The 23023-nt window shown below is 43.4% G+C and overlaps 2 protein-coding genes across 2 annotated transcripts in view; one reads left to right on the top strand and one right to left on the bottom strand.

The window, feature by feature from the left end:
- Nucleotides 1–23023, top strand: part of LOC310632727 (uncharacterized protein) — a 474991-nt gene that overhangs the window by 165344 nt on the left and 286624 nt on the right. The gene's annotated exons all lie outside the window — the stretch shown is intronic.
- On the bottom strand, nt 858–22047 carry LOC310634711 (complement factor D-like). Its single transcript, XM_083353245.1, has 5 exons — nt 21922–22047; nt 19265–19421; nt 12376–12520; nt 6609–6866; nt 858–1319 (listed from the first exon to the last, which is right to left on the bottom strand). Exons 1-5 carry the CDS (start codon nt 21977–21979, stop codon nt 1164–1166), a joined length of 774 nt encoding a protein of 257 aa, XP_083209371.1. The 5' UTR covers nt 21980–22047; the 3' UTR covers nt 858–1163.

Below are 23023 nucleotides of genomic sequence, written 5' to 3'. Positions count from 1 at the left end.
AGGGATATGCAACTATCATAAGTGCAAGTACAGTTGTCACTTTTTTCAAGGCTGTTGTGACTTTGAACTGTGATAAAATATAGAATCATAGGGCTGGAAGAGGTCTAGTCCAGGGATAGGCAACCTTGGCTCTTTTATGACTCGTGGACTTCAACTCCCAGAATTCCTCAGGAATTCTGGGAGTTGAAGCCCATGAGTCATAAAAGAGCCAAGGTTGCCTACCCCTGGTCTAGTCCAAATTCCTGCTCAAGACAAGAGATCTTATACCATCCTAGTCTCAAATAGTTGTTCAGTCTATTTTCGTAAACCTCCAGCAACGGAGCATCCTCAATTCCCAAAGTCTTTAAAGGAACAGTTGAAAGTCAAGGGCTACCTGTAATTTAAAGCAACAGGCAACTGTATTGCTAAAACACATCTAGCCTTCCCCCAAAATTTTGGACCAATTTCTCAGCCATTTACAGCCATGTTTCTCAGCACAGCTGGCTGGAGAATTGTGGGAATTGAAGACCACACATCTTAAAGTTGCTAAGATTGAGAAACACAGATATAGGGTATGAATTAGAATTATTCTGACTTTAAGATGACAACTTTAAGGTGTGTGGGTTTCACCTCCCAGAGTTGCCCAACAAGTACGGTTTAATATGATGTGCAGGAATTCTCCCGGGTTTTCTGCCCTGGTCCACTTTGGAGATGTCAGTAATTATACTCAGAATTTGGAGGCCAGTAAATCTAGCACACAAAACCATGTTCTGAAGTTAGCCACCACTCAGATAAGAGATTGGGAAGAGGGATATCATGAGGATTGAAATTCCAGTCTCTCTGAATCGTTAAATAATGATAAAAGCAGCATCTGCATTCCATTTATTTCTTTATTTTTTGCAAACTGGCAACAGTCGTTGGTAAGCATTGCTGGTTGATTTATAGGTGCCCCTTGATAAAAAGAAAAGAAAGAAGTCCATCTCCATAAGAGAAAGAGATTCCTTTCTGAACCTCTTGGGAGAACAGAATAACAGCGCTGGAAGAGACATTTGGAGGTCATCTAGTCCAACCATTAGAAGACAGGCAGGAAAGATATCATTTCAAACAAATGGTTGTCCAATCTCATCCCCCTTTGCATCTAAAAGCCTCAGCAGGGAGAGTTCTCAAGCAGTCCCTCCTATGACTTAATTGTTGGCTGCTATGGTGATGGTGATCCATGAGACGTAAGGTGCGGTCCGGGTGTAAATCCCAGGTTTCTTCACGTTGCCGCAAATAGTGGAGCCAGTGGTCACGATGCCTTCAGCAATGCCATTGCAAACAATAGGTCCACCAGAATCTCCCTGAGAAGCAAATCAGAGTCAGTCCGTTTTAATATTACCATTATTAGTAATAAGGTAAAGGTAAAGGTTCCCCCGCACATGCGTGCTAGTCGTTTCCGACTCTCGGGGCCGGTGCTCATCTCCGTTTCAAAGCCGAAGAGCCAGCATTTGTCCAAGGACGTCTCCGTGGTCATGTGGCCGGCATGACTAGACACCAAAGGCGCACGGAACGCTGTTACCTTCCCACCGGAGTGGTCCCTATTTGTCTACTTGCATTTTTACGTGCTTTCGAACTGCTAGGTTGGCAGAAGCTGGGACGAGTAACAGGCGCTCACTCTGTTACGTGGCACTCGGGATTCGACCCGCCAAACTGCCGACCTTCTGATCGACAAGCTCAGCATCCTAACCCACTGAGCCACCGCGTCCCTTTTATTTATTAGTAATACCTTGCTTCAAATCTCAGCTCCCATGAGTTTTTCCATCTATTCCTATCACTCACCTACTTTGTAAAGATGTGGTAAAGAAAATAATAATAATAATAATAATAATAATAATAATAATAATAATAATAATAATAATAATAATAGAGTTGGAAGGGACCTTGGAGGTCATCTAGCCCAATCCCCTTCAGGAAACCCTATACCAGGGGTAGGCAACCTTGGCTCTTTTATAACTCGTGGACTTCAACTCCCAGAATTCCTGAGCCAGCATGGCTCAGCTTGGAAACCTCTCCATTTCCCCTCAGCATGGCTGGCTCAGGAATTCTGGGAGTTGAAGTCCACGAGTCATAAAAGAGCCAAGGTTGCCTACCCCTGCCCTATACCATTTCAGACACATGGTTCAGACACAGTGTCTTCTTAAAAACTTCCATTGTTGGAGCATTCACCACTTCTGGAGGCAGGTTGTTCCACTGATTAATTGTTCTAACTGTCAGGACGTTTCTCCGTAATTCTAGGTTGCTTCTCTCCTTGATTAGTTTCCATCCGTTACTTCTTGTCCTGCTTTCAGGTGCTTTGGAAAATAGCTTGGCTCCCTCTTCTTCTTTTTTTTTATAATATTTTATTAATTTTCTAATTTTACAATTAAGTATTTAAAGAGCAATGTGGTGACTGGGTTAATAATTCAATAACATGTAAGTCTTTAGTATAAATCTCAAGTTACAACATCAGATATTTCCTCTCTTTTTCTCTTAATATCTACTATCTTATTAGGCTAATACAGTTCTTATTATTATCAGCTAAGTAAAAATATCTTTGTTACATTTACCAATAATTTTTCGCTTATACATATCTTAATTGTCCTGTTATTGCTTTTTTCCCAAGCTTTAATTTCCCATGAATATTGAAATTAACATTTGGTATTTATAGTTTCCAAGCTTTAGGTAACCAAAGTTTCCCTTATCTCAACTTCTTCCTTTTTCCCTTTTCATAACAAAATCTAATATTCTAAATACACATCTTACCTATTTGAATATAGCCTTGTTCTGTTTTCTAAAAGTTATCTATTTTCCACCATATTAAAACCATCTAATTAATAATACAGTATCCCCTCTAATAAATCAAAACTATTATATGTATTGTCTGGGTTAACCAATAAATCTTTTAGTTTAGGTCTAATTTTTAGAAGCTTAAATACTCCCTCTTTTTTTCTAGTAATATCTGTTATCTCATATTGGACAAACAAAATTCTTATTTTCAACTGGGTTACAAAAAAAAATTCTTGTTACCTTTATCAATACTTTTTAGCCTATGCATAAACTTTAAATTCCCATCAATATTTTTAAAAGGGGGGGGGGAAACCCCCACTGTTATTTATGATTTCCAAATATTTTATATTAGGTGACCAGAATTTCCCTTCTCTCAACTTCTCCCTTGTCCCCTTTTCATACCAAAGTCTATGAGTCTTGTTACACATCTTACCTATTCAATTATAATGTTACTTGTATTTTCTAAAAATATTTCCATACAAAATGTTGGAAATTGGAAGAGGGATTTCTCAGTAAAGGCTGGGTCACTCTGAATGATCTGAAATGTTGTTTCCCAGATTTCTCTCCACTCTTTTCAATGGTACGGGAGTATGAACAGCTTTCCAGAAAAAAAATTGCAGACTACAGGTATCCTTTGCGTTTCAGTTTGAGTCGCAGACAACACAAACTCATCCCCAACACCTGTGCCTGTGTTCAAGGGACAAGGGGCAGAATACGTCCTGCAGGAAGCACAGCTCCACACACACAGTCCTTTCAGCAGTTCCAAGAAGGCTCCACACCCATTTGCACTACTCAGGTGACCTTGAGGACACGGACAAACCTCCAAGTAGCCTCAATGACTCTCTAAAAGAATGCAAATGACCAGCTGTCTGCAAGGAGTATAAATCCTTCCATTCCCCCACCATCCAGTCAGAGCTGAAGAAGCTTCTTGGATGAGAAGCGAAAGGTCTTCAAAGAAAAACAAGGAAGTCCAGTTGCCTCTTGAAAAAGTATCTTTGGGACTACTTGGCAAATGCTTCTTTTACTTTTACTCGGAATACAATGCTCTTTTCTACAGCTGTGCTCTCATATTATTGGATGCTGAAACGCCTGTGATGTGACTGAACAGATGTCTATTTCTAAAACCAATCAGCTTTTGTTTTGAAGTTCTTTGTTGGGGTAACTACTGTATAAAAGTAAATGTAATCCATTTCTCCGCCCCCCCCCCTTTTCATAGGGAGGCTGCAGTTTATCAGAGTACTTAAAAAAATGCTTTTCAATGATCTTCCGATTTGGTTGCTTATTGGAAAAGATAAATGAAGGCAGAACCTAGGGCCAGATTTGGCCATCGGTATCTTTCTAATTTTTTAAAATTTCTTCTTCTATATATTATTATTATTATTTTGTTTGAAATTCAATTAAAAAAAATCTGGGGAAAATAAATATTTGTGCTTTCTCTTTCTTCTATTCCTTTCCCAATTTCCCCACAATATCTTCAGGTTAATTTCCTAAAGGGCTTGAAGTGAAGTTTAAGGGGCAATGCACTCCCTCCAAACCTTGGACCCAACCTGATGGTGTTGGGAGTTTTTTTTTCATAGAGTAATTCAGCTAAAATAAAAGTAGTTAAATAAAAATAAATGTATCATTAGGACCAAAAAGGCATTCAAAGGCAAGATAAAGTTAAAGGTAAAGATTCCCCCGCACATGCGTGCTAGTCGTTTCCAACTGTAGGGGCCGGTGCTCATCTCCGTTTCAAAGCCAAAGAGCCAGCGCTTGTCCGAGGACGTCTCCGTGGTCATGTGACCGGCATGACTAGACACCAGAGGCACACGGAACGCTGTTACCTTCCCACCGTAGTGGTCCCTATTTTTCTACTTGCATTTTTACGTGCTTTCGAACTGCTAGGTTGGCAGAAGCTGGGACGAGTAACAAGCGCTCACTCTGTTACGCGGCACTTGGGATTCGACCCGCCAAACTGCCAACCTTCTGACCGACAAGCTCAGCGTCCTAACCCACTGAGCCACCGCGTCCCTTAAAGGCAAGATAGGAAGTAGGAATTAAAAATAATTTTCTCTCCATCCTAGTATTCTGCAATTCCTAGTTCAAACACCACCCTCCGTTTTGGGAACATGATTATTCTCCCTCTACTGCCCTGGGAAGCTACTTAGAGTTACTTTAGTTACTGAGTCAGCATAAATGTATAAATAAATAAAGTGGATAGATAAATGAGAGAGAAAGAGATGAGAAAGAGAGAGAGAGAGATGCAGATAGACACACAGAATCACATAGAATAACAGGGTTGGAAGGGACCTTTGAGGTCTTCTAATAATCCAGCCTCCTGCTCAAGCAAGAGACCCTACAGCATTCTGGGCAAATGGCTGTCCAATCTGTTCTTGAAAATCTCCAGTTTTGGAGCACCTACAACTTCCAGAGATAAGCTGTTACACTGATTAATTGTTCTCACTGTCAGGAAATTTCTTCTGATAGATAGATAGATAGATAGATAGATAGATAGATAGATAGATAGATGATAGATAGATAGATAGATGATAGATAGATAGATAGATAGATAGATGATAGATAGATAGATAGATAGATAGATAGATAGATAGATAGATAGATAGATAGAAAATAAAGTTGGAAGGGACCTTGGAGGTCATCTAGTCCAACCCTCTACTCAGGCAAGAAAACCCTATATCATTTCAGACAAATGGCTGTCCAGTCTCTTCTTAAAAACTTCCAGTGTTGGAGCATTCACCGCTTCTGGAAGCAGGTTGTTCCACTGGTTAATTGTTCTCACTGTCAGGAAATTTCTTCTAGTAGGTAGGTAGCTAGCTAGGTAGGTAGATGATAGATAGATAGTGTTATGTATTGGGCTCAATTGTAATACCACGTGGTTAGCTGGAGCAGCTAATGGCTCTCCAGCTACCCAGACTCCAGGCCTCCAGTGCTGCTATTGGCTGTCCCTAGGCAGCAATGGTTGCTTTAAACTTATTGGCTGCCGCCTAGGGGCTAGGCTATAAATTGCTGCTAGTTGCAGCCCAGTTCTCAGTTCAGATCCTGCAAGCAATAAACCATGAGCTTTGTTGAACTCACTTGCCTCATCTCCTTTCCTGCACGAAGAACCTGCTACATAACAGGAAACAACCTCAAGAACCTCAGAAGGTATAAAAACCTACTCCCTGCTATATGTGCTCACTCTTTTTTTTCCAGAGCCATCTTTCTGTCTGGTTCTCCTCTTCAATAAACTACAGCCTTCTTTCTAAAGCACTTGCTAAGTTGTTTATTCCCAGCTTGGACTGGACCCTGATGAAGATTTTTCCTTCAAAGATAGATAGATAGATAGATAGATAGATAGATAGATAGATAGATAGATAGATAGATAGATAGACAGACAGACAGACAGACAGACAGACAGACAGACAGACAGACTGTAGATATACACTAATAGAGAGAAAGAGAAAATTAGTAACCTCTCCAGGGAGCCCAGGGCCACATAAGCATTAAGTATGGCTGGATATCATGTGCATCCTGGGGGTAGTGAGTGAGATCGGGCAGGCTTGCTACCTGCAGTAGAGCATCCATGTTCAAGGCAGTTTATCCTGAACAAGTCTCAATCAAATAACCAGGTGTGAGAGGCCATGGAAAGAAAGTGGGGAATGAAGAACATGGTTTAAATGAAAATAGGCTGCGGAGTTTAGGGCAATAGGAAGCCTTAATTAACTCACTGAAAGTTTGACTGAGAATTCACTCTTACAATTTCCGAGATTCTGCTTCAGCCCAGAATAGCATTGTAACCCTCCTCTTTCTTTCTCTCCATGCTCCCACCCCAGCCCTGTGATCACCTTGCAGGAGTCTTTCTTTCTGGATTCAGCGCACATCATGTTCTCCGTCACTCTCCCATCATGGTATCTCCTCATATTGCATTGATTTCGAGCGATGATGGCGAGTTGCACAAACTGCAGCCTGTCCGGTTTCTTTCCCGTATTGCTGATAATGCCCCAGCCGGCTACTTCACACCGAGTGTTTGCAGGGACATCATTGTTTACAGTCTGGTATGCCAGGATCTGTACGTGTGGCCCAAGGACTGCGGGCTCTGCAAGCTATTTTTGAGAGAACCAGAGATAAAGGAAGCAAACTGAATCCAGGATATCAATTCTTTACCATAAATCATCAATTTCACTTTTATCCCTGATTGCCAATATTCTATTGCTATAAAAATGGGAAGAACAGGTGAGCATTAGGTTGAGAGTTCAATTCTAGATAGCGACAGATGTTTCTTTCCTGGGGCGCAGAGAAAAAATATCTGCTGTGAACTCCGTGTGATGTCAGGAAGGGCATCTGTTCAGTAAATGCTCAGCTCCATCCAGTGCCCTGACTCTACCCCAAATAGGGGTTAAAAGGTTGTTTTTAAAAAGGGAGTTGGTCCTGAAAGCGGGAAAATTAAAACAGGACCTAAGTTTGCACCAAACCCCACTTTGTATGATGGTTTTGTAAGATTCAGACATGTTCCTGCAAAGCCTTGCACAAAACAATACATATATATATATATATATATATATATATATATATATATATATATATATATATATATATATATATATATATATATATATAAACTTTTGTTAAATGTGCTTCATCTGTTGTTTAATTCCTTTTATCAGCATGCACAAACACTAACAACAGAGACGTTAATACTGTATTAATTAGTTCAAGACTAAAACTATAATTACATAACTAACACTTTGATGTGAATTACATCTTTCTTTTTTTACCTTATACTGTACACAACTTTGGTTGAAAAATTAAATAATCGTATGCTTGGAACATTGACATCCTAAATGGCAATTAATACTGAAAAGAACTTTTACTTTTCTCTTTATATTTCCAATACTTTGAGCTTTTTAAATAATGGCATGTTAATTATTTAAAATCATATTATACAGATATTATTGCATTGAAGTAGCACAATGTATGATGATGTACAACATTGCAACAAAAGGAAAAGAATAGAAAAAAGAGAATGTATCAATATGAGTGCACTGTCTGCAGTTGCTTTTAATCATAGGTGTCCTGTATATGGAAAATGTAGAATTAATAGGACATGAAAACCTGCAAATGCATACAGGATGCATGTAAAAATAAGGATGGGATTCAGTGTATTTATTTATGAGCTCATTTACAGCATTTATATGGCCACCTATCTCATATTTTGATTCTAGCAAACTCACAACAATCAGTTCTCCAGTAAGGACTTTCATCTTGACTTTTTTTAACGCCACCTTCCCCATAATCCTATGTGAGTGTGCAATGGTCTGTGCAAAATATGTTTTTTAAAAAATGAGAAAAGAGAAGATTTTAATGCCTCAGTCCAATTCTGAATCAAGGAGGTACTCCGTTTGGGTAAAGATCTCACTTGACCTTTAAGTGACAAAGGAGCACACACTCCCAAAAGGGAACAGAGGCAAGAGAAAAAACCAAATTGGATTTCATTTTATCGAAATTGTAGCTGCAAACAGTGGCGTAGCGTGGGTTGTCAGCACCCGGGGCAAGGCAAGTAATTTGCGCCCCCTAACCCGTGGATTTTAGCACTCGAGTCTGCACTGTCCCTCCCCCAGATAGTCCCTCGCTCTCTCTCCGCACCGCACTGCACGCCTGGCACCCCCCCTCCACAGTGGGCGGCGACCCGGCGGCTCGGATCGGATTCGCACAGCCAGCACTGCAGTGAGAGAGAGTGAGTGAGCCAGGCAGGGGCAGAGAGCTGCGAGTGCGAGCGCGCCCCCCCAGATGTTGCGCCCGGTGCGGCCGGCCCCCCCTGCAGCCCCCACGCTACGCCACTGGCTGCAAATAATATTTTTAGTAGGATGGCCATCCAGAGCATTTATAATTTTTGCTTCCCGTTCCATTAAAAAGCACCACTTAACAGCAATTTTTTGACGGGCATGTGGAGAGTACAGGTAGTCCTCGACTTACAACCATTTGTTTAGTAACCCAAGTTTCAACAGCACCAAAAAAGGGACTTATGACCACTTTTCACACTTAACGACTGTTATAGTATCCCCATGGTTACATGATCAAAATTCGGCTGCTTGGCAACTGGCATGTATTTATGACGGTTGCAATGTCCTGGGGTCACGTTATCCCCTTCTGTGGCCTTCTGACAAAGAAAGTCAATGGGGAAGCCAGAGTCACTTATCAATAGAGTACTAACTTAACAACTGCAGTGATTCACTTAACAATTGTGACAAGAAAGGTCATAAAATGCAGCAAACGTCACTGAACAACTGTCTTGCTTAGCAATGGAAATTTTGGAGGTCTATTGTGGTCGTAAGTCCAGGACTATCTGCACACTCAGCTCAGAGATTCTCAAGACTCCTTCAGGCCTGTGGAAGCCTGTGGTTGTGTGGAAGCTGAAAGAAGGACTATTCTCCAGAATCAGAAGGGCTAATGTTAAATCTGCAAAAGACAAAGAACAAAATGGCTTTTCTCCAGTAGTATTCAAACTGGTTTTCTATGTTGGTGGGTAGGTGTGAAAATTTTGAGGGTGTTGATTGGCTGGTGAATAGGATGCATAACCTACCTAAGATATAGGAACCTCTCCTATGTGAAGGAGGGAAGGAATAAAATCACTTGTCTAAAAGGGGGAATCGACATAAAGTTTCATACACTATGGCTCTCTGGCGGCTTAAGAAGGAAAAAGATTGGTTTTGTGGGAGATAAGAGACAATCATTTACCGTTAAATCATGGTTGGGAGCTGAGATAGGGTGAGTGTCATGGGATCAGAAGCTAAGAATGGGTTGGCCAGGCTGTTCTGTTGCAGTTGAAAATCAGATGTTGGGAAAATTGTGGGAAGACACCAAGAAAAAAGATTATCAGTCGAAGACACTAAGGTCAGACCAGATAAAAGTAATCTTTGCTTGACAACTGAATGTACACTTTGATAATCACAGGTCAGTTATCCAATTGCCAAAGACTGTTATCTACACAGTCCTTATGGAGCTTCTGGAGATATTTGGGATGCAGGAGGCTTTGTCATGGATACCGGAAAGAGGGTGGTAAGCATTTCCAAGAGAGAAGATGCCCAAGGAAAGGCAAAATAAGAGTATTTTCTGTCAGCCTCCCTATGTGGACAAGCCATGAAATTAGACTATTTGTTTAGTGACCATTCAAAGTTACAACGGCACTGGAAAAAGTGACATGACCACTTTTCATACTTACGACTATTGTAGCATACCCATGGTCACGGGGTCAAATTTTGGACACTTGGCAACTGGCTGATATTTATGAGAGTTGCAGTGTCCTAAGGTCATGTGATCACTTTCTGTCATATTCTGACAAGCAAAGTCAATAGGGAAGCCAGGTTACTTAACAACCATGTCACTAACTAACATAACTGCAGTGATTCACTTAAACAACTGTGGTAAGCAAGGTCATAAAATGGGGTGGAACTCACCTAACAACCGTCTCACTTAGCAACACAAATTTTGGCCTCAATTGTGGTGGTAAGTTGAGGACTACCTGTATAAGGGACTATGCACTAGTTTCCTGCTGCAAAAATGTTTATTTAGGAAAGAGATCCTAACTATGAGCATTAACATTTACAGGTGAAACTCGAAAAATTAGAATATCGTGCAAAAGTTCATTTATTTCAGTAATGCAACTTAAAAGGGGAAACTAATATATGAGATAGACTCATTACATGCAAAGCAAGATAGTTCAAGCCGTGATTTGTCATAATTGTGATGATTATGGCTTACAGATCATGAAAACCCCAAATCCACAATCTCAATAAATTAGAATATTGTGAAAAGGTGCAATATTCTAGGCTCAAAGTGTCCCACTCTAATCAGCTAATTAAGCCATAACACCTGCAAAGGGTTCCTGAGCCTTTAAATGGTCTCTCAGTCTGGTTCAGTAGGAATCACAATCATGGGGAAGACTGCTGACCTGACAGTTGTGCAGAAAACCATCATTGACACCCTCCATAAGAAGGGAAAGCCTCAAAAGGTAATTGCAAAAGAAGTTGGATGTTCCCAAAGCGCTGTATCAAAGCACATTAATAGAAAGTTATGTGGAAGGGAAAAGCGTGGAAGAAAAAGGTGCACAAGAAGCAGGGATGACCGCAGCCTGGAGAGGATTGTCAGGAAAAGGCCATTCAAAAGTGTTGGGGACTTTCACAAGGAGTGGACTGAGGCTGGAGTCAGTGCATCAAGAGCCACCACACACAGACGGATCCTGGACATGGGCTTCAAATGTCGTATTCCTCTTGTCAAGCCGCTCCTGAACAACAAACGTCAGAAGCGTCTTACCTGGGCTAAAGAAAAACAGACCTGGTCTGTTGCTCAGTGGTCCAAAGTCCTCTTTTCTGATGAGAGCAACTTTTGCATCTCATTTGGAAACCAAGGACCCAGAGTCTGGAGGAAGAATGGAGAGGCACACACTGCAAGATGCTTGAAGTCCAGTGTGAAGTTTCCACAGTCTGTGTTGATTTGGGGAGCCATGTCATCTGCTGGTGTTGGTCCACTGTGCTTTGTTAAGTCCAGGGTCAACGCAGCCGTCTACCAGGAGATTTTGGAGCACTTCATGCTTCCTTCCGCAGACGAGCTTTATGGGGATGCTGACTTCATTTTCCAGCAGGACTTGGCACCTGCCCACACTGCCAAAAGCACCAAAACCTGGTTCAATGACCGTGGGATTACTGTGCTTGATTGGCCAGCAAACTCACCTGACCTGAACCCCATAGAGAATCTATGGGGCATTGCCAAGAGAAAGATGAGAGACATGAGACCAAACAATGCAGAAGAGCTGAAGGCCGCTATTGAAGCATCCTGGTCTTCCATAACACCTCAGCAGTGCCACAGGCTGATAGCTTCCATGCCACGCTGCATTGAGGCAGTAATTGCTGCAAAAGGGGCCCAAACCAAGTACTGAGTACATATGCATGCTTATACTTTTCAGAGGTCCAATATTGTTCTATGTACATTCCTTGTTTTATTGATTGCATGTAATATTCTAATTTACTGAGATTGTGGATTTGGGGTTTTCATGAGCTGTAAGCCATAATCATCACAATTATGACAAATCACGGCTTGAACTATCTCGCTTTGCATGTAATGAGTCTATCTCATATATTAGTTTCCCCTTTTAAGCTGCATTACTGAAATAAATGAAGTTTTGCACGATATTCTAATTTTTCGAGTTTCACCTGTATTTCCAATATCTCAGTACCTCTTATCTCTTGCATATTGGCTAAAGCTGGTTTTACATACAATTCTAACAATAAATTTGCAAATAACTGTCAGATAGTCCCAAAAATTTGATGCAAATTTTTTAAGAAACTGTGGTTGACAATATGATTGTGGTTGTACGTCGAGGACTATCTGTAAGAATCTTGTACATGTAGTGCAAAGTACAATTGTCCTGTTGTCACTTTACAGTTTGATAACCTAAGAAGAATCCCACATGAGATTCTTGCTCTGCTCATTATACAGCTGTGGGCTCTGCTCCCTCTTATCTAGGGAGCACCTCCTCATCAGGTCTCCCAAGACCATTCCCACATGCCATTAGATTTTCTTAGAAGGCAAAATTGATTTAAGCCATGGAATACCCACCTGGATAAGCAAGAGATCATCAAGAATGGTGTCTTCACTGCTGCCTGGGTGAGGAATGAGTTGACGGATTCCATACAGTCGTTTGCTTGGTTCGGCTTCTGAGAGTGAATGGGCTCCCAAAAGGACTTGAAGCGTCCCATTTTTCCTGCACCGGAGATTGTGGTTAGTGTGCATAATCAGGGCCCCCTATGTTAACAGGTCTCTAGCATGCCTCCTTGTCATACAACCCTTCAGAGAATGATGTTTTCTATTATTTTTAGATTGATGCATGTTTCACAATAGATGTGGAAATGTAAAGAGTTAAAACCTCAGTGGGATCTGTTCAGCTCAGCTCTTGGTTTACTTGTGGTGCTAAACGTAACAGAATTTCAGTGGAAGGGCTTAGTGCTCTCTGAGCTTGATTGGCTTCCTACAGACATTTCATTACCCAAACTAGGTAACTTCATCAGTGCTAGCGATGACCCAGACAGCACCTGGAACCGTTCATTTCAACCCTGAGCTACAAATATTCTGTTTTGTTAGAATTATAGTTGATCAAGAAGGAAAGTTAAATTAAAGATAAATGGATAAAAACAAGCAGAAATAGATAAAAATATGCAAGAGGTCTAAGTATACTGAGTCAAACTTAAAACTAAGTATCACACTTCTTGAAACTGCTTTTCATATCTACATTTGATATAGCTTCTTAATAACCTAAAAAGTTAATCAAAGGGAAATTAGGAGCCAACCACGCTATATATGGAGATGGTTGAGTTTACACCGTGGGCTAAAGTTTGGCTTGTTTAAATAAACGGTTTTGCTGAATGCACTAAATGCACGGTGGCTGTGTTTGCATAATTGTATTTGCCCTCTGAAACAATCAGATGGACGACTGCTATAAATGTGATGACTTGACAGCAGGCTTCCAATATTTGAGGGACTGCCACAGAGAGGAGGGGGTCGACCTATTCTCTTAAACATCTGAGGGGCGGACAAGAAATAATGGGAAGAAACTTATCAAGGAGCGATCCCACCTAAAACTAAGGAGAAATTTCCTGACAGTGAGAACAATTAATCAGTGGAACGACTTGCCTCCAGAAATTGTGGGTGCTCCATCACTGGAGGTTTTTAAGAAGAGAGTTGGGCAGCCATTTGTCTGGAATGGTATAGGATCTCCTGCTTGTTATAAGAATATAGCTATGCAACCTTCAAATGTAATCTCAAAGGGAAGGGAGGGAGGGAGGGAGGAAGGAAGGAAGGAAGGAAGGGAAGGGAAGGGAAGGGAAGGGAAGGGAAGGGAAGGGAAGGGAAGGGAAGGGAAGGGAAGGGAAGGGAAGGGAAAGGATGGGGAAGAGGAGGGGACTGTGTCCATGTCTGAACTCCAGTAAGATATTACGTAATAATTGATTTGGAGATGTTTGTATCAGCCAACCTGCAGCTTCTTCTTTCTATCTTTTTATGGACCACATTGTCCTCTTCTCTGAACAACCGCCAGTAATTAAGGCAGCAGATACAACCAAATGGTTGCCTTCTGTTGAGTTGTGGGTTCTGGAGAGCAGGAAGGACGCTGAGAGGATAAGTACAGCATGGCATATCTTTATTCAGTGGAAGTGACTGTACTGGGGAATAGGGGTTACCTGCCCTCCTTTTATACCTGGCCAGGTGAGCAGCCGGCCAATCGGTTTGAACCTCTGTTTCCCGCCGAAACTGGGTTCCTGCCAAAACAGTTACAGTTTAACGCCCCCTGGTGGTGACTGCTATGTAAGTGTGTATGTGTTCTCTTCACCTGGATACATAACACCCCTTCCCCCTTAAAAGACAAAACAATCCCCTCAACAAATGGTCCCTATTGATGCACATAGTCCGACAGGTACGCAGGTGGCTGATGAACCCAGGATGAACGTCTTAGGGGAACTTCCCCCATGTCTTGGACGGCAGAGTCAGTGTTTGAGTCCTGGTTGACTGTTTCCGGTTGAACAGGGCTTACTGGCAACAGTACTGGGTCAGTGAGGTCCTCCTCGGGCTCAGGTTCTATTGTTTGTCGATGGGGTTGGTAGTGATGATTTGAGCTTGATGATGAGTAGTCTTCTGGGTGGTCGCTGTGTGACCGTTCAGGAACCCATTTCCTGACCTGGTCTATGTGCCATCTGACCTGACGACCCCCCTTCCACCCCTACTATGTAGGATAAAGGCCCGGTTTTGTCAACCACCACCCCCAGAATCCACAAATGTCCGGACCCATACTTCCTGGCCCAGACCAAGTCACCAGGGTGTAACTACCTAGGGGTTTTGGGTTGCTCAGTCTCTGAAGCCACTATGTCGGGGTGAAGTCTGTCCAATTTGATGATGAGGCGTCTGCCCCAACGGAGTTCCGCTGGGCTCTTCCCCATTGCTGTGCATGGTGTGGTGTGTTGGGATAATAGGAAGTCTGCCAATCTGTGGTGCCAGTCACCGACGATGATGCACCTGACTGCATCCTTGGTCGTTCTCACCATGCGCTCTGCTTGTCCATTAGTCGACGGGTGGAACGGCGCGGATGTGACGTGTCTAATCAAATTCTCTTTCATGAAGGCCTGAAATTCAGCAGCGGTAAATTGAGCCCCATTATCTGATACCAAGACGTCAGGCAGGCCAAGTGTGGCAAAAAGTCTCCTGAGCACTTGGATTGTTCTGGCCGTGGTCATATTGGGGACTGGCACTACCTCCAACCATTTGGAGTGGCTATCTACCACTAATAGGAAGAGCTGTCCCTGGAATGGGCCCACATAGTCTATATGGACCCTGGACCAGGGTGTGTGTGTGGCCTCCCATTTGTGGATAGGTGCTTGGGGCATCTCAGGTCTGGACCTTTGACAACTGTAACACCCGTGTACCTGCTCTTCTATTGCCTTATCTAGCCCTGGCCACCAAAGGTAACTCCTAGCTAATGCCTTCATTCGCACTATACCAGGGTGCCCCTCGTGTAAGGATTTCAGGACTGTATCCCTCAGTGTGTCTGCTATGATGACCCTACTACCCCACAACAGGCATCCCTTATGGGCAGACAATTCATGTCTTCTTATGAAATAAGCCTGGAATTCCAGGCCTGGACTCTTATCTTGCCACCCTGTGAATACCCAAGACTGGACCCTGCTCAGGATTTTATCTGATGCAGTCTCAGTTGCTATGTCCCTTGCATGGAGAGGGCATTCCGGTAGCTCTTGGATTGCCAGTATCTGTGCAGCAGGCGCCAGATCGGGTTCTGTGTTAGTCAGAGGTAGCCTACTTAACTCATCCGCATGGCCCATTTCTTTCCCTGGTTTGTCAACCAGCTTAAAGTTGTACGCTGATAAGAATATGGACCACCTGAACATCCTTGGGGAGAGAATTTGTGAGGTTTGTTTGTCCGTGGTGAATAAACCTAAGAGAGGCTTATGATCTGTGAATATAGTGAATTCCCTACCATAAAGGTAGTCGTGGAATTTTTTGACCCCAGCCACTATTGCCAGGGCCTCCTTGTCTATCTGGGCGTAGTTCCTCTCTGCCCCTGACAAGGTTCTGGAGTAGTATGCGATGGGCACCTGTTCCCCGTTTTCCTCTAGGTGGCTCAGTACTGCACCCACTCCATAGGGTGAAGCATCGCAAGCGATGCAGATGGGCTTTATTTCTATGAAGTGGGTGACTGTAGACCTGCTTAAAAGTAGGGCCTTTAAGGATTGGAAGCTTTTTTCGTGGACATTGGTCCAGCTCCATGCAGCTTTCTTATCTAGGAGCCTGTGCAAGGGCTCAGCTATTGCTGCCTTGTGGGGTAAGAAGGAATGGTAAAGGTTGAGCAGCCCAAGGAAGGCTTGCAGTTCCGCCTTGTTCTTGGGAGTGGGGGCCATCTTAATTGCCCTCACTTTGGTTTCTGCAGGGTGGATCCCACTGGCATCTATTTTAAACCCCAAAAATTCAGTGGATGTCACTCTAATGCTGCATTTGTCCCTTTTTAATTTGAGACCTGCAGCACATAATCTGCTTAAAACTGCCCTCAGTCTTTCAGCCAGTACTTCTTCTGTGTCCCCTGCAACGAGGACATCATCAAAATAAGGGCATACCCCTTGAATGCCCTTAAGAGTCCGCTCCATTACCTCCTGGAAGGTGCCTGGTGCTACACTGACACTAAACTGCAGGCGGTTAACCTTGAAGGCTCCCTTGTGTATTACTATTGTTTGCGCTTCTGCTGTCTCCCTGGTAACCGGCAGCTGCTGGTATGCCTGCGCGAGATCTAGCTTAGCAAAGATGGCGCCGCCTTGGAGGGAAGCGAGAACGTGGCTGACCGTTGGGACCGGGTAAGCATGCTGGTTAAGGGCCCGATTTAACGTACATTTATAGTCGGCGCAGATCCTGACCTCCCTGTTAGCTTTGAGAGGGGTGACTATGGGGGTCTCCCATTCTCCCCCTTCTACTGGCTGTAGGCCTCCCTGTTTGACTAGTTTGTCTAACTCCCCTTCTATCTTGTGTTTAAGCGCAAAGGGGACTCTCCAGGGTTTAATCCTAATGGGGAGGATGCTGGGGTTTAGCTTAAAAGAGATGGGGGGCCCGGCATACCTGCCTAGCTTGTTATCGAATACGTCTGCAAATTAATAATAATAATAATAATTTTATTTGTATACCGCCCTTCTCCCAAAGGACTCAGGGCGGTGAACAGGGCAATAAATACTAATACAAAGATACAAAAATTAAGAAAAGATTAAACAAAGTGCCCAATGCCTTAGAACAATAAGTTAAAATATGTTAAAAGCAATAATAAAACCCAAACCCCATCAGGCCAGGCCAGCTTGTTCAAACAAGTAGGTCTTAAGATCCCGTCGGAAGGAGTGAAGGTCGGGCGCCGTCCGGAGCTCGACCGGTAAACAGTTCCACAAGTCCGGCGCACCCACAGAGAAGGACCTCCCCCTGGGGGCCACCAGACGGCATTCTCTGACCGGTGGCACCCTGAGGAGGCCCTCTCTGTGGGAGCAGACGGATTCGATGCTGCTTCCCTGGGTCCTATAGATGCCTGAGATCCCTATGCATAGTGCCTCAAACCAGTCTAGCCCGACTAGACTAGTTCTCTGGCCCCCAACTATGATAATATCCAAGTACCCTTGGAAGTTCTTAAACCTCACTGAAAGGGTGGCCTCCCCATTGATTTTTACTGGGGCATTTTGGAAATCAGTGAGGATAATGTTTGAGGGCCTCAATTTGACCCACTGCTTGCTCTGGCCGCAAATAAGTTTAAAACTCTCATACGATATGACTGAGACTGCAGAGCCAGAGTCAAGCTCCATTTTACAGGGAATGCCCTGTAAATGGACGTCCAATTTAATTTTGGGTTTAAGTGGCTGTCGGGCCTCGGTTCGGCAGATGGCCCTCTGGCTTTTGAAAAATCCTATGCTGGTTGGGTTCTGGGCCCCGGTACCTTTCCGCGACGTGTCCTCTGGCTGTAGCTCGTGGAGGCCCTCTTGGAAACGGCTACAGCAGACCACTGCGATGTGGCCTGATTTTCTGCAGGCCCGACACGTGGCTGACCAGAACTTGCAGTTTGTCCATGCGTGGTCTCCACTGCAGCCTGCGCATTTTGGGAAGGGAATTGCCTTCCGCTGGTTCTCCCAGCTTCCTCGTTGTCCCGGCCTCCTCTGAACCTGGTCAATGCCGGTCTCCTGTTTCTCCGCTCCCGCCATACACAGCGTCTTTGAGGTGGATGGATCCTCCTGGGCTGCTGTGTCTGGGGGTCTGGACCACTTGCCCCATGCTGCCGGCTGCCTCGTTGGCCAAGATCTCGTCCTGAGCATCTTGGAGGGTTAAGTTTGGCCTTGCAAACAGCCTCTGTTGTAGGCACTTGTTGCGTAGGCTGAACACAAGCCGGTCGTGCAGCCTCTTGTCCAGATTGGAGAACTTGCAGAGGTTGGCGGCCTGCCGCAAGGCTGGGATGAACTCCGACGCTGATTTGCCTGGCAGCTGGACCCTCTGGACGAACTGGAACCACCAGGCCAGCTCGGACATTCATGGCTTGAAATGCCTGTTCAGCTTCTCGGTGAGGTCTCGGAATGAGACAGTCTCGATCGGTGTCAGTGAGCACAGGCTTACGGCCAAGTCGTAAATGGTGGGCCTGCTTATGCAGAGCAGGGTCGCTGCTTCCAGGCCATCTTCCGCGATCCGGTTCACCCGGAGGAAATTTTTGACCTGTCCCAGGTGAGAGTCCCACCGTTCGGGGTGACGGATGTTGAATTCTCGGGGCTGTCCGATCTGTGCCATCTCCGGCTTCCGTGAATCCTGCTCCACCGATGTGGCCACTAGCATGGTGACTAGTTGGTCGTCAGGGGGGTGGAAAGATGCCTCTTTCCTCCAGCAAGTGATGCCATCCCCTAGTGACTTTCAGCTCTTATGGTGAAGCAGAATCCCACCTTCGTCGCCACTGTTGAGTTGTGGGTTCTGGAGAGCAGGTAGGACACTGAGACGATGAGTACAGCATGGCAGATCTTTATTCGGTGGAAGTGACTGTACTGGGGAATAGGGGTTACCTGCCCTCCTTTTATACCTGGCCAGGTGAGTAGCCGGCCAATCGGTTTGAACCTCTGTTTCCCGCCGAAACTGGGTTCCCACCAAAACAGTTACAGTTCAACGCCCCCTGGTGGTGACTGCTATGTAAGTGTGTATGTGTTCTCTTCACCTGGATACGTAACACCTTCTTTAGGCAAAGGAGTGGATTTCTGTGGTGGGTTATATCTTTCTACCTGCTGATTTCTGAACATTCAAGCTGGCCTAAGGCATAAGAAGAGGCAGGCTGTTATATTCCTGGCTGGTGGACTGATTCCCTGCTGTTACACAGAGTGGAAAAAAAGAGGCTTATTTGTGTGGAAAATGAGCTTTCCATCTCCAGTCACCAGAGAAGGAATCCCACACTCACGTTTCCTCCAAGCAATGGGCTGCGCTCAGCACCCACTGCGCAGCAATCAGGAACCCTCCACAGAGATGCTTCCCATCTTCCTGCAGAGACGCCATGTAAGGCCTGAGATGGGGGGCGCTCTCTGATCCTCCCAGAATACGGCCCCTGGGACGATTCGCTGGGAGGGAGAAAATGCTGCATTTTAGCCTACATCCTGGAAAACCACTTTACTTATGTCCTAGAGCCAGGCAGGAACACACATAGGACCACATTTCAATATATAATTGAACAGGCTGGTGAGGAAGGAATATGGAGATCAAAATCCCAGTGCCCACCTATCTGTGGGGGAGCGGGGCATGAAAATACTACAGAATTGGATCAAACACCCTCTTTTTGTCCCTTATGCTGGTCCAATTGGTCTGAGTGTACTTAGCTTTTTCCAGAAATAGAGATGGGGGGGGGGAGATAATCTTTTGGAGTAGAAAAAAAAGCCATCAAATTAGAACTAAATTCATCTTGAATTTAGTGCAGATGCTAATGCAGATGCTGACTTTTTTTTTTGCAGGCCCTGGAGAACTCTTCCAGCACTGTGGTGGAAAAACATATTTTCTGCCTTGTTGAAAAAAGGAACACATGAAAACAGCAATGCAGTCCTTAAAAGAGGCTTAAAAGTAGTTTTTAAAAAGCTCATTCCCAAATGTCAATGGAAAAATGGCATTTTTAGTTGCATGACAAGACAAATCAATTTTGCAGTATGTCCCATTTACTCTGGCCTTCACTTTAATATATGCGCAAATTATTCAAATTGCTAATAAAGAATTTTGGGAGGCTGAGATGATCATTTCGAACTCTTTATGTTCTCATCAGTCAGTCATACCCTTTATCTGAGATTCGAACCTGGGCTGATTATATATTAGGCAGTTGTTTTAACTTCCTGAGCCACAGGTTCTTTCTCTCTTTTATTAGCTAGAAGGCAAGGCAAATGTGTGTTAAGTATTTGTCAAGGCTTTTTGAATGCACCTTGCTAATTAACTCTTTCATTCCTGTTTTGGCCTGACTCAAGGCTTATCCACAGGATATAGTCAACTTATGACAGCTCATTATTTGTGCAAATTATTCAAATTGCTAATAAAGAATTTTGGGAGGCTGAGATGATCATTTCGAACTCTTTATGTTCTCATCAGTCAGTCATACCCGTTATCTGAGATTCGAACCTGGGCTGATTATATATTAGGCAGTTGTTTTAACTTTAAATTTCTAATGAGTCTAAAGGACATTAGAAGAAGCCACCTGAAAATCCTAAGTAATAACTCTCTCCATATATATATGGAGAGAGAGAGGGGGGGAGAGAGCGCCACTACCCCCACATTTTGATGAAAGTAAAAGGCTCTGGTATCGGTCTTTGCCCACTAAATACCACCAACTGCTATTTAGAGATAGACTACCTCCATCCATGGAGGTTCCATTTACTTCTTGGCTGATAGAGACTGCTAGAGAAATTCCTCCATGAATCTGTCAAATTGTATTGTAGCTAGGATAATCCAATGATGGGTAAGGAAGGGTATTTAAAGTTTTCAGATTCCAACCTTTATGTCTCAATATCAGCACCTCCACAGGATGAAAGTACCGGAGGAAGAATCAGAGCAACAGAGAGTTTGATAAGTGAATAAAGTTATAGTACAAATAGTTCTCGACTTATAACAGTACATTTAGTGACCGTTCAAAGTTCAGACACTGGAAAATGCGACATGACCATTTTTCACACTTATGGCTATTGCAGCATCCCGATGATCAAGAGTCAGGTGCTTGACAATTGGTTCATATTTATGACAGTTGCAGGGTCCCTGGGTCATGTGATCACCTTTGCAATTTTCCAACAAGCAATGGGGAATGATTCACTCTGGCAAGAAAGGTTGTAAAATGGGGTGAAATTCACTTAACAGCTATCTCACTTAGCAACAGAAATGTTGGTCTCAGTTGTGGTCATAAGCCGAGGACTACCTGCATTTTGGAAAGCTCTCTTGACATTTCTTTTTAAAAATTGAGCAGGCTGTTATTCTTATTTCTCTGGAGATTCCTTGTAGCTTCCTGTGTGATTTGTGGTTCCAATATTTCTTCCCTCCAGTGAACTGCCACATATTTTAAGGTGTGCTATCACCCATGCCTGCCATAACTTTGTTTTGCATCTCCTAGCATCATCCCTTGCTTAAAAATCTCTGCTTTGTCAAGCCCACCAATATGCAAAAGATGGCCTGGTAAATCTAATCTGTTCCACCTCCAAAAGTTCATTGTTTGGGGAATATGAAGGAAGCCTGTTCTTGCTCATAATTTTTAAAGACTAGAATATATAAGTCCAATAAACATACTTCAGCTATCCAGGTTTGGCTACATGCAGACGAAAAATTAAATCAGAAAATAACTATGCAGATTTTAGACTAGCTTGTGGTTGCAAATATAGTCCCTGCGATTTGTTGTTGGTTCAGAAAAGTAGGTTAATTGCATAAACTATAGTTCAGTTAACCATGGGTAAGCAAGATAGATCTGGAAAGAGTGGATCCTATACTTGCAGGAAAAATGCTAGGAATGGAGAACAAAGTAAGCTAAACACAACTTTTAAGCTATAGCAAAACACTACGGAAAGCCAAGAGGAAGGAATAAAAGTGTGTTAATCAACTCACCAGATACAGAGAAAATGCTGAAGAAAATAATGAAGATCCAAAAGGAAGAACCAGCCATCTTTAGCTCAGGACTGTGGGCTACCACCCTTTCTTCAGATCTAATGCTGGTTTTTGCCCTACCATGAACTCAGAGGACTCAGCATCAGATTTCCGGGAAGGCCTTTGTTTTATCAGTTTGAGTGATGTCCTTGACGTCACATTTTTGCAGCAAAACAGAGAGAAATGATACTCTCCGTTGTTTGTTTTGGCCCGGAAACCTCTGGGAAAGAACCACTTGAAATCTCTCTGAAAGTGAACTGTGAGATAATTGTTTGCTTTCAGTTTGAACTTTGCCCTTTTGAAGCGATGTCAGAGTTGTCCCTAGAAAGGGGGGGGGGTACAAGGGACTCAAATTAACTTTTCTTTCCCTCCAATGAAGCCTTTAGTTCAGGGATGTCCAACCTTGGCAACTTTTAAGACTTGCGGACTTCAACTCCCAGAATTCTCCTAGAATTCCCAGAATTGCTGGCTAGGAAATTCTGGGAGTTGAACAATTTTCTCAAAGTTCAATTTCAGAGAGATTTCAAGTGGTTCCTTCTCAGAGGTTTCCGGGCCAAAACAAACAACAGGAAGTATTATTTCTCTCTTTCTCTTGCTGCAAAATGCTGACATTAAGGACATCACTGGGACTGGTAAAACAAACGAGAGTTGGGTGAGGTAATGCAGATTCTTCTAAAATGTATTATTTGTATCAAAGAAAGGTCTTGCTTGCTTGACTATAGGGTCAGATTGATCAACGCACAGGGAATGAAATTTATCAAGTACAAAGTTCCTCCACTAGGAAACAGAAACAAAAATGTGCAGTCTATTTATTTAATCAATTTATATGGCTGCTTATCTGGCAAACACAACTCCAGGCAGCTAATATGTAAAAAAAATATGTGTGGGTATGCACTGATATCCTGCCTTCATTGTTTTTGTATATAACTCAAGCCAGTGAATATATCTAATATTCTTTCCCCCTCCTATTTTCCCCACAACAACCACACTGTGAGGTGGGCTGGATTGAGAATGAGTGACTGGCCCAAAGTCACCCAACCAGTTTTCATGTCTAAGGCGGGAC

This window comes from Vipera ursinii (assembly GCF_947247035.1).
Source record: "Vipera ursinii genome assembly, chromosome: 1".
In the NCBI taxonomy this organism is placed as follows: Eukaryota; Metazoa; Chordata; class Lepidosauria; order Squamata; family Viperidae; genus Vipera; species Vipera ursinii.
This window is presented reverse-complemented; position numbering and strand designations above follow the sequence as displayed.